We start from the raw sequence: 12361 nt of genomic DNA, 5'->3' as shown, positions 1-12361 counted from the left end.
TCTTAAGCATTCTTTCTTTTAGCACTCTCTTCAATAGCACTTCACTCTCTTCAATTCTCTCTGCACCAGACTTACCATCCTATTGGTTCCCTCATTAATGAGTTAAATAAATACCTGGCACCTGCACATTTTGCATAATTTTCAGTCATGTTTTTATTTTTTTCTTAAATTATGCTTTGAACAGTTTTGGAGGTCCCACAGAGATGCTCAAGCAGACTCACCTACCAGAACCAATTAAATTGTGATGCCTCAGAGATGCAATTCATGAGCTGTTTAAGCCCATTTACATGATTTTTTGGCACCCACAGTTAATTCCAAGTGGCAACAGAACTTTGCTTTTTTGAGAGTTTCTCTGATTTTTATTTCCAGTTCTATGATTTTGTTTCCGATATGAGACCAAGTTTGGTTCTGATACGTACTTGTAATTCCTCACTGATAGTAGAAATAAATGAAGTTGGGTTTTATGGTCTGACCATTTAGAGTTATTTGTTGGGATGAGAATCTATAATATATTGATTCTATAAAGATCTATTCTCGATTGGTTGAGAGACAACAGAGAATGCATTGTTTAGTCTTTTTGTGTGCCTGTCTGTCTTTTTGTACAAGACCATGTCTTGGGTCCACTGGAAAGAACAGCTCTTTGACAAAAAACCAGTGGGGTTTTGCATTCCTGTGTCTACATTCGACATATGGCTATAGCTGCAGGACAGAAGCTGAACACATTCTGTGTATCCGCACTGGAGAAAGAAAAGTCCTTACCTTTCATTTTGAGTGTGAAATATTTTCCTACCTTCACAGCATATTAATAAATTGGATGTAAATTTCTCAAAATAAAGAATCTCTTTCTGATTGCTTATAGAAATGAGTATTATTTAAATGTAATAGTCCCAGAGTTTCCAGAAAATAATAGTTGACTAAAATTACATTACTTTAAATGTACAAGGCTTTTAATAATAATTTTAAGAATCTCTTTTTCACAAAAAACACAAACTCAGAATCATTTTTATGTAAGAATCCAAATTCACATAATCAAAGTTCATAACCTCTTGAAGAAAGAAAATATATGAAATAACACTGAAGACAACCTTAGAAAATAGCCAAGAGTTTTTAGGAACTTTCAGTTAATACTAGTATTTCTTTTTTGTTTTGAGACAGAGTCTCACTCTGTCACCCAGGCTAGAGTGCAGTGGTGCCATCTCGGCTCACTGCAACTTCCGTCTCCCAGGTTCAAGCAATTCTCCTGCCTCAGCCTCCCAAGTAGCTGGGATTACAAGCTTGTACCACTACACCTGGCTAATTTTTATATTTCTAGAAGAGATGGGGTTTCACCATGTTGGTCAGGCTGGTCTTGAACTCCTGACAAATGATCTTCCCGCCTTGGCCTCCCAAAGTGCTGGGATTACAGGCATGAGCCACTGTGCCTGGCCAATACTAGCGTTTCTATGAATCCTGATTGCCTATTCTTTCACTCTACATAATGCAAAACAGATCAAAAAACAGTAAACCGAGGCAAACTAGAATAAAACTAGAGACTTACGCAAGATCTGCTCATTGGTTTTTTGTTTGTTTAGTTTTTAGTCACTCTCTGTTTTTAAAGTGAATGATCTCAAACCAAACCTAGACCTCGTTAGAAATGAGTTTCAGGTGATTTGTATTGTCAATGATTCTTGAGACCATGTCTTGCTTTTATACTAAGGAGAAAATAAGATACACAAAAAAACTTCTAGTGATAATAATTTTTAAAGAGAGAGATTAGTCACCTGGCTTCCTAACCTTGAAAAGAGTATGCTCTCAAAGCATGCTGGGCACATTTTTATTTTCATACTAATTACATTCTCTTTATTTCACTCCACGTGGCACCCTGATCTGAATGCCTCTTATGGTGAAGGCACCTTGTCATTCCAGAATGTAGTAAAATGCTTGGCATCTAAGATGCAATTTCAGAGAAAAGTAATACAGTAAAAAGAGCATTCAGCAACCACTAAAAGACCATCCTGTAATGAAGATGTAGATTCTGATTTGATTTCTCCTGTTGCCACATTAATGCAGTGGCTAGGTGTTTTTCTTTGTGACAAATAACTCAGTTGACTTTTGGTATTACAGGTTCCTACTGGGGTTTTTACTGAATACAAATACCCTTGCCATGCATTGAAATTCAACTGGTTTAATGGAGCAGTCCAAAGTTGATAAGAATCACACACATACTTTTTTCTTTCCTGGGATCTTATGTGGAATTTTCCTGAACTGATTACATTATCTTGTTCCCAGATGTGGCTGGAGTAGCAACCAGTTCATTCACCTACGTGGTGTTCATTGTCTGTGTCCCCACGGAGTGTTACCTTATATGTTTCCTTTTTGATGTTATATCCCCAGATTGCTGCACAGTAACTGGTTAACTATAGGTAACCAATAAACACTTGATGAATGTTCACATCTTTGCATCAACATATGAATTGACAAAATTCCAGCAATAGGGTAGATTAGGTATTCTGAAGAACCCTTCTTAACCACATAAAAACGACAGATTAAAGTTTAAACAGTGCTTTTGTGACATGTGACTGAAGTCAGAAACAACTATAAATCCCAAATCAGGAGGTCCAGTGGAGCACTGGAAGGTGACACTTGCCTGGAGGGCATCTGCCAACCCTTGGAAACCTAAAGCCAGAGATCTGATTTGATTTTAGGATTCTTTATTCATTCAAGAAATATATATGACGCCAGGCAGTGTTCCGGGCAATAGAGGTAGAGTAATAATCCAACAGATGAGGTCCCTGCCCTCATGGAGCTTAAATTCCAGTCCCTTCCAAATGTCACATTTTGTGGGTTTCCATGTCTTGTCCCCAAATTACTTTAAAGTAGCAGTTACTGGCCAGGCATGGTGGCTCACATCTATAATTCCAGCCCTTTGGGAGGCCAAGGCGGGCAGATCACCTGATGTCAGGACTTCAAGACCAGCCTGGCCAACATGGTGAAACCCCATCTTTACTAAAACAATACAAAAATTAGCCAGGTGTGGTGGTGTGCACCTGTAGTCCCAGCTATTCAGGAGGCTGAGGCAGGAGATTTGCTTGAACCTGGGGGGTGGAGGTTGCAGTGAGCTGAGATTGCACTGATGCACTCCAACCTGGGTGACAGAGTGAGACTCCATTTTGAAAAAAAATTTAAAAATAAAGTAGCAGTTACTGATTCTATCCTGTTTGCCTTGCCCCACTAGAAACGCAAGCTGCAAGATGGTAGGAATTTTTTTTGTTTGTCTTTAACAGCTTTAATTCAATATATTGAAGTATAATTGACATGTACAAAACTGCACACATTTAAAGGATACAATTTGAATCCATCACCACAATCAAGATAGTCAACATAACCATCATCCCTAAAAATCTGTTCATGTCTTATCTAAATCCCTCCTTCCCACCTCTTCCCCTGACACCTCATCCCCAAGGAACCACTGATCTGTTTTCTCTCACTACAGATAGTATTGTCTTGACTTTTATATAATCATCCAGTATCTACACATTTTTATCTAATGAGAGATAAGGATTTAATGAGTCCCAAGTGCCCCCTTGAGGCCAAGCAAGGTGGGAAGTTAGACTAAAAATATCACCCTCCCAAATTCCTATCCCTGAAAATAAAGGCTTGTTCCTCTAAAAGATTGACAAAGAATCCCGCAACTAATTACCTGCAATCTGTAGGGAAAAAGAAACACCTCTGCACGCAATAACCACCATCTTCTGGAATCTTATATATTACCTATGCTTATTAATAGGTGTCCCCCCAAAAAACCCACAACAGCCTGATAATATAACATGTGCTACTGCTAATGTGAATATAATCTTTGTGATTAAAATCTGAACTCAAAGACAGTGGCCAATCAGGTTAAACAGACAATCCTTTAATTTGGTAAACAACCTAATGACACTTTTCCTCATCTTTTGCAAAAACCCTTTCCTTAAATCCTCAAGGAGTCAGTGTCTTGATTGGCCCCCATGTACATATGTGTAATTAAAGTTGTCCCATGGGTTCAATTCAGTTAGGGCTTTTTTCCTAATGGGGTGAAATCTGTAGTAGATAAAGGTTTAAAAAAATAAACAAGCCAAAATATTGATCACAGAAGATTTATTTCCTGGCCTTGGTCTTAGCTTGAGGTGGAAGAGAAAAAGAAAAAGAGGAAAGAGGTGCACCTTAAGAATTCCATACAAGTGTCCAGGTGCGGTGGCTCGTGCCTATAATCCCAGCACTTTGGGAGGCTGAGGTGGGTGGATCACCTGAGGTCAGGAGTTCGAGACCAGCCTGGCCAACATGGTAAAACCCTGTTTCTACTAAAAATATAAAAATTAGCTGGGCATGGTGGTACACGCCTGTAATCCCAGCTACTCAGGAGGCTGATGCAGGAGACTCCCTTGAACTCGGGAGGCGGAGGTTGCAGTGAGCAGAGATCACGCCACTGCACTCCAGCCTGGGTGACAGAGCAAGACTCTGTCTCAAAAAAAAAAAAAAAAAAAAAAAAAAGAATTCCATACAAGTTTAGATTCACTAAAGTTAAAGACCTGACTTCGTTTTATGTGTGTGGCTTAACAAATTCCAACCCAACATACCAGGCAAATACAAGAAGAAAGTCAACATGGTTTCAGTGATAGTGGGTATCTTAGTCTGTTTTCATGCTGTTAATAAAGACATACCCAAGACTGGGAAGAAAAAGAGGTTTAATGGACTTACATTTCCATGAGGCAGGAGAGATCTCACTATCACGAGAGTAGCACAGGAAAGACCCATCCCCATGATTCAATTATCTCCCACCAAGTCCCTTCCACAACACGTGAGAATTCAAGATGAGATTTGGGTGAGGAGACAGCCAAACCATATCAGTGAGTGAAACAGATGTTTAAGGTATTACTAAACGCTGCCACATATTAATAAAAGGGCCAATTCCCCCAGGATGATATAAAAATTTTAAACTTGGATGCACTTTAATAGCTATCCTTTTTAATCACGAATATAACATTCATAATAACTACGTACTAGGCCATTAAAAACAAGTCTCAACCAACGTCAAAGAATTAATATTACATAAACAACAACCTCTGATTATAGCTAAATTAGAACATAAGAACAAAAAGATATTTAAAAATATTCACGTGGAAACTTCAGAATATATTTCTAAATACATTTTGGGTCAAAGAGAAATCACATTGGAGCTTAAAACAAAAACAAAACAAACAAAAAACCCTTAGTACCAAAAAACAGAAATTCAATTTAAAATCTTAGAATGTAGTAAACAGGAACTTAGCAAAATTTAGGCAAGGGGCAGTGGCTCAAACCTGTAACCCCGGCACTTTGGGACGCTGAGGTAGGCAGATTGCTTTAGCCCAGGAGTTTGAGATCAGCCTGGGCAACATGGCAAAACCTCATCTCTAAAAAAAATACAAAAATTAGCTGGGCGTGGTGGTGTGTGTCAGTGGTCTCAGCTACCTGGAAGGCTCAGATGGGAGGACTACTGGCAGTGAGGTTGCAGTGAGCCATGATTACCCCACTGCACTCCATCCTGGGAAACAGAGTAAGGCTGTGTCTTCAAAAAAAAAAAAAAAAAAGAAAAAGAAAGAAAAAATTTATAACCTTAAACAATTATTTTAGACAAGAAAGAAAGAAAATTAATAATCTCCACATTTAACTAAAGATTATTAAGGAGTGAAAAAGGGGAATGAATCCAAACAAAGAAGCAAGGCAATATAAAGATGAGAACAAAATTAATTAAGCAGAAAAAAGATATAACAGATAAGACGAACACACTTCAAAAGGTAATTCTTCAGAAAAAAAATTAAATGAAAAATTACTTTCAAGATTAATCAAGAAAAAGATATAGCAAATAATTACCAATTTTAATTTTTATAATTTATTTTATTTTTCATTATTGTTTATTTTTTACTTTTAAAAAAATTTTTTGAGACAGGATTTTGCCCTGTCCCCTAGGCTAGAGTGCAATCATGTGACCACAGCTCACTGCGGCCTTCCCTGGCTCAAGCAATCCTCCCACCTCAGCCTCCCAAGTAGCTGGGACTACAGGTGCACACCACCACACCCAGCTAATATTTTATATTTTGTAGAGACAGGGTCTTGCCAGGTTGCCCAGGCTGGTCTTGGAACTTCTGAGCTAAAGCAATCCTCCTACTTAGACCTCCTAAAGCGCTGGAATTACAGGCATGAGCTACCAGGCCTGGCCATAATTCAGAATGAAAAAGAACCACTAAGAATGGAGCAGAGATGATTAAAGTTAAGAGAAATGGTTGAGCGTGGTGGCTCAGGCCTGTAATCCTAGCACTGAGAGGCTGAGGTGTGCAGACTGCCTGAACTCAAGAGTTCAAGACCAGTCTGGGCAACACGGTAAGACCCGTCTCTACTAAAAAAATATATAAAAATTCAGCCAGGCATAGTGGCACATGCCTGTAATTCCAGCTACTTCGGAGGCTGAGGCACAAGAATCACTTGAATCTGGGAGGTGGAAGTTGCAGTGAGCTGAGGTCGCATCACTTCACTCCAGCCTGGGTGACAGAGCGAGACTGTTTCCAAAAAAAAAAAAGAATACACAAACAAGTTTATGCCAACAAATGTAAAAACTTAGGTGATATTAATATTCCTAGAAGAGTCAATGACCAAAAATGACTCTAGAAGAAATAGAAAATCAGAATGATTCAATAACTATTAAAGAACTAAATCAGTATTTTAAATTTTTCCCACATAGAAAACACAGGCCCACAATGGCTTCATAGGGTAGCTTGACTAAAGACTGAAGGAACTGATAATTTCTTTCTTTTATTTATTTATTTATTTATTTATTTATTTATTTATTTATTTATTTTTTGAGACAGAGTCTCGCTCTGTCACCCAGGCTGGAGTGCAGTAGCACCATCTTGGCTCACTGCAACCTCCACCTCCCGGGTTCAAGGGATTCTCGTGCCTTGGCCTCTGGAGTAGCTGGGATTACAGGTGCATGCCACCACACCCAGCTAATTTTTGTATGTTTAATAGAGATGGGGTTTCACCATGTTGGTCAGGCTGGTCTTGAACTCCTGACCTTGTGATCTGCCCACCTTGGCTTCCCAAAGTGCTAGGATTACAGGCATGAGCCACCGTGCCCGGCTGATAATTTCTTTTTTTATACAAACTCTCAGAGAACTTAAAAGAATACATGCTCCTACTAATCATTTTAGTAGTTTACCATAACCAAAGCCAGATTGGACAGTATATAAATGAAAATTTCTAGGCAAATCTCACTCATGACCATGGATGGAAAAATCCTAAAAGAAATACCAGCAATGGGCCCCCCCCCCCAAAAAAAAAAAAATGACCAAATAAATTGCATTCCAGTAAGTCAAGATTGGTTCAACATTCTGAAATCTATTAATATAATTTACTACATTAAGGGATTCAAGGAGAAAAAAATTTATACATGCACACACTTCTTTCACTAGAGATTAGTAATACATCTGATTAAATTCAATGCCCATGCCATTCATGGTAAAAATTCTTAGCAAAGCAGGAATGAAAGAGAGTATTTCCTTAACCTGACTGAAGCCACCTTTGTAAAACTTATTAACAGTGAGAAAACTATTGCAGTGAAAGAGATCTGACCTAACCAACTCCATCTTGCCTTTAACCTCCAATACCTTGGCCTTGTTCATCCTTGTGCATAGGCCAAGCTGACAATAGGAGGAATTTAGTTTATAGTTAAACTTTGGAACAAAGATGGCAATAGCTCTTTTCCAAAACAAACCCCCTACTTGCCTGGGGACCAGACCATCTTTGCAAAACCAACAAATTAGCCACAAGATTAGAAATTACGGTTTAGGAGTCATGCAGTCAGAAGCCACAAGATTCCTAACCTCCTCAGTTGCTTCCATGTATAATGTTACTATTATAAAAACTAGTATTTAAGGTATTTTCCAGACTCTGCGTTCTGATGGATCAGTCAACGTACCCAGACTGGTAAGTTTATCTGGTCTTCTGCCTCGCCTCCCCCAAGGAACTGACTCAGCGCAAGAGGACAGTATTGGACTCCCTATGATTTCATCACCAACCAAACTAATCAGCATTCCCTATTCCCTAGCCCCCAAACTATCTTTGAAAGAAGACCCTAGCCTCCAAATTTTCAAGGAGGCTAATTGGAGTAATAATAAAACTCCAATCTCCCATTTAGTCAGCTCTGTATGCATTAGGCTCTTTCTCTACTGCAATTCCCCTGTCTTGATAAATCGACTGTATTTGGGCAGTGGGTAAGATGAACCCATCAGACAGTTACATGACAGATTATCTACAAATACCTACAGTACACATCATATTCAATGGTGAAATATTAAAAGCTTTTCCTTAAATATCAGGAAGAAAAATGACAAGAATGTTAGCTATCATTAGTTCTATTAAACACAGTGCTGGAGGTCTTAGCAGATACAATAAAATGAGAAAAAGAAAGATTGGAAAGGGAAAAAGAAAACTACCTTATTCCAAAGTGTTTATTATTTATTATATGTATAGAAAATCCAAAAATAAAAATCTACATAGAATAAGAATTCAAGATTCATATTCTTATTAAAAATATCATGTATATATATGGAGCATACACACAAAGACACTAAAAGGTTCTATATGAAATAAGATTTATCTTTAGGTTGTAGGTTTATATTTTTATTTTTTTGTTTCACCATTATGGTTTTTCCAGTATTCTCCACTAGATTATTATATGTTTTAAAAGAATAATGTTACAAGATGTCAAATACATATATAAAAGTCAATTTTGTGTCTACATACTAGAAACAAACAGAAAACACAATTTAAAGAGGTATCATTAAATAGCAAAATAAAATACCTAGGAATAAATCAAGATTTCAATATATTTTTTTAAAAAATTATAGGCTGGGCGCAGTGGCTCACGCCTGTAATTCTAGCACTTTGGGAGGCCAAGGCAGGTGGATCATAAGGTCAAGTGTTCGAGACCATCCTGGACAACATGGTGAAACCTTGTCTCTACTAAAAATACAGAAATTAGCTGGGCATGGTGGCACATGCCTGTAATCCCAGCAACTTGGGAGGCTGAGGCAGGAGAATCCCTTGAACCTAGGAGGTGGAGGTTGCAGTGAGCCAAGATCGCGCCACTGCACTCTGGTCTGGTGACCGAGCGAGGCTCTGTCTCACAAAAAAAAAAAAAAAAAAAAAAAAAAAGAAAAGAAAGAAAATTATAAAAATTAAAAGAAATTTAAAAATATAATAAATTTTAAAAATCATATTAATGGTTTAAAAGTCTCAACATCCAAAAGATGTAACTTCTTTCTATGTGAATCTATAGATTCAACACAATTCCAACCAAAATCCCAAAAGAAAGTTTTGTGGAATTTAATAATCTGATTCTAAATGGATACAGAAAAGAAAAATGATATAAATCATTAAGACATGTCTAAGAAGAAGAAACATATAAAAGAAAGTGCTCTATCAGGAAACAAGATTGATTACTAGGCTTTAATAATTAAGTCAGTGCAGCATTTGTACTGGGATAGACAAGTTGATCAAATGGAACAAAGAGAAAGCTCAGAAACAGACTCCCCCTTGTAACCTGAGATACAGCAGAGTTGCACTGCAAATCAGTGGGTAAAGGAGGTCTATTTTAAAACAGTGGGACAGCAATTCCCCAAGAGAACAATAAGTTCTCTTGATGGGAAAAAATGAAAATTCATCCTTACTGGACACCGCATCTTAAAATAATTTTTAGGTCAACAGATTCTACTTCAATAGAGGTGGGCAAACAGGAATGGAGGATTCATTCTGATTGACAGGGAGGATAGTTTTCTCAGGAGAGATGACCTTTGATGTGGTCCTTGAAGAATGAAAAGGATTCTTATGGGAGAGCAATGTGGGAAATGGACTTCCAGGCGAGAGCAGCCAGATCAAAGTCTCAGTGTGAGAGGCACGTTCTGGGAATGGACAAACAACCAGCCTGTCTGAACGGGAAAGAAAGCTATAGACGTTGATGGCTGGCTGGCCGTTTATAGTATTTTTGCATCTACGCTGCACCACGTTTCGGTTCTCCATCCTGGTAAGAACCAGTTATATTCGCAGGAAAAAAATAAATAAATATAGTGCTTCTACAACGCTGACACTCATCAAAAAGCCACTTTATTAGAGTTCAGATATGGAAAAAATAAAATCAAAAACATTTTTTAAAGCCTTGAGAAGTTCAAGTTACCTTTTCTTTCTTTTCTTGGGTGTCCTGGTTCTGGTTACTGGTGATTTTGTTGGCCTTGTTATGTACATTAGGAATGACCTACGGCGACAAAAAAAAGGGGTGGAGGGAAGAAAATATTTAAATGACATAATCATCACATTTTTTTTTCTCTGACATTCCAGAATGGAGAATTTTTTTTCAATCATTACATTTCTTTTTTTCTTTCTTTCTTTTTTTTTGTCTGAGATGGAGATTCGCTCTTGTCGCCTAGGCTGGAGTACAATGGCACGATCTCTGCTCAGTGCAACCTCTGCCTCCTGGGTTCAAGCGCTTCTCCAGCTGACTAGCTGTGATAAGAGGCACCTGCCACCATGCCCAGCTAATTTTTGTATTTTTTGTAGAGACGGAATTTCACCATGTTGGCCAGGCTGCTCTCGAACACCTGACCTCAGATGATCTGCCCGCCTCAGCCTCCCAAAGTGCTGGGATTACAGACGTGAGCCACTGTGCCTGGCCTATCATTACATTCCTAAATGTATTTGTTTAAACAGCTAAAATCTTAACTTTGTAACTTCATCTAAAAGGTAAAAATATGAGAAGTACAATTCAAAGCAAACAATAAAACTTGGAAAATCTGACAAGATACATAACTCTAAAATATTATAAAGTTATATATATGCCATCAGGGCATAAAAATGCAGGTTTCTATATGTAGATCTAGAAGCTGAAGATGAAAGAGACTAAAAACAAGGTCACATACTAACTGTCATCCAAACATCAAATTTTGCAAGATAGAGTTTTAGGGGTGATCTAATTAATTATCCAAGAACATAGGATAACACATTTGTTTGGTAGATTTACCTTATTCATCATTGTACCCCCAGTTCAAGTATGTTATCTCCCACACCGTGTGTGCTCAATAAATATTCCACTATCACTATTAGCATAAGGATGAATTAACAAATCTATTCCCACCACTGGATAAGCTTAATGAGAGCAGAATTCAATGTTAGTTTTCACTATTTCTCTAGTGTTCAGAAACGGCCTAATACATAGTTGTACATAATAAATGTTTATAAATAAATGAACCAGTTTAATTTTATAAAAAGAGGCTCCTCAAAGAGCTAGCACAGATAATCTTGGCATAAAATCTGGTGAGAGACATGAAGATTAAAAGAAAAAAATAGACCAAGTACAGTGGCTCATATCTGTAATCCCAGCACTTTGAGAGGCCAAGGCAGCAGGATCGCAGGAGTCCAGGAGTTTGAGACCAGCCTGGGCAACAGAGGGAGACTCCATCTCTACAAAAATTTAAAAATTAGCTGGGTGTGGTGGCATGTGTCTATAATCCCAGCTACTTGTGGGGCTGAGGTCGAGGCTACAGTGAGCCACAATTGCACCACTGAACACCAGCCTGGGTTACAGGGCAAGACAAGACCCTGATTCAAAAAATACATAAATAAATTAAAAAGAAAAAAAAAACAACTCCTTGCTCAGAAAACTAAGACTGCCTGCCTAGAGATAATTAAAAACAAAAAGCCCATTTTCCCCTAAATGCAATTTAAGATTAAATTTTCATTTTTAATACAGAATGTAAAAAGTTTAGAATAAATGAGAAAGTCTCAGAAATGTGTCATTTACATAAAAAACAACAGTAATGATACATTAATATATATACAGTGCTATGTGAAGAGGCACTGTGCTAGTACCTAATATTTCTACATCTGTTTAATACATATAACAACCTAAGTCAGATTTCAAAGACTGGTGGGGTTTACAGGCATGTGTTCCTTGTCCTGAAGAATCTTGAACAAAACACTGCCTCCCTGACAAATCAGAAACTACCTGCCCACACTACTACTTTCTCCCATGGAAAAACTAGCTGATGCTAAATAGAAGCTTTGGGATGAGACAGAATGTCAGTTGCCACTATAATGTTTCTCTTTCTTTTCTTTTCTTTCTTTCTTTCTTTCTTTCTTTTTTTTTTTTTTTTTTTTTTTGTTGAGACAAAGTCTGGCTGTGTCGCCCAGGCTGGAGTGCAGTGGAGCGATCTCAGCTCACTGCAACCTCCGTCTCCTGGGTTCAAGCAATTCTTGTGCCTCAGCCTCCCAAAAGTAGCTGGGATTACAAGTGTGTACCACCACATCCGGCTAC

At 37.9% G+C, this 12361-nt stretch overlaps 1 protein-coding gene across 7 annotated transcripts in view; it reads right to left on the bottom strand.

Moving 5' to 3' along the window:
* PATJ (PATJ crumbs cell polarity complex component) overlaps positions 1-12361 on the bottom strand; it is a 426007-nt gene that overhangs the window by 239819 nt on the left and 173827 nt on the right. For all 7 annotated transcript variants that reach the window (XM_050752580.1, XM_050752940.1, XM_050752817.1 and 4 more), the window contains one exon: positions 10229-10306. In XM_050752580.1, the coding sequence (XP_050608537.1) occupies positions 10229-10306 (78 nt within the window). The remainder of the gene's footprint in view (positions 1-10228; positions 10307-12361) is intronic.

This window comes from Macaca thibetana, chromosome 1, assembly GCF_024542745.1.
Source record: "Macaca thibetana thibetana isolate TM-01 chromosome 1, ASM2454274v1, whole genome shotgun sequence".
NCBI lineage: Eukaryota > Metazoa > Chordata > Mammalia > Primates > Cercopithecidae > Macaca > Macaca thibetana.
Note: the sequence above shows the minus strand (reverse complement) of the source record. Positions and strands in the feature narration are given on the sequence as shown.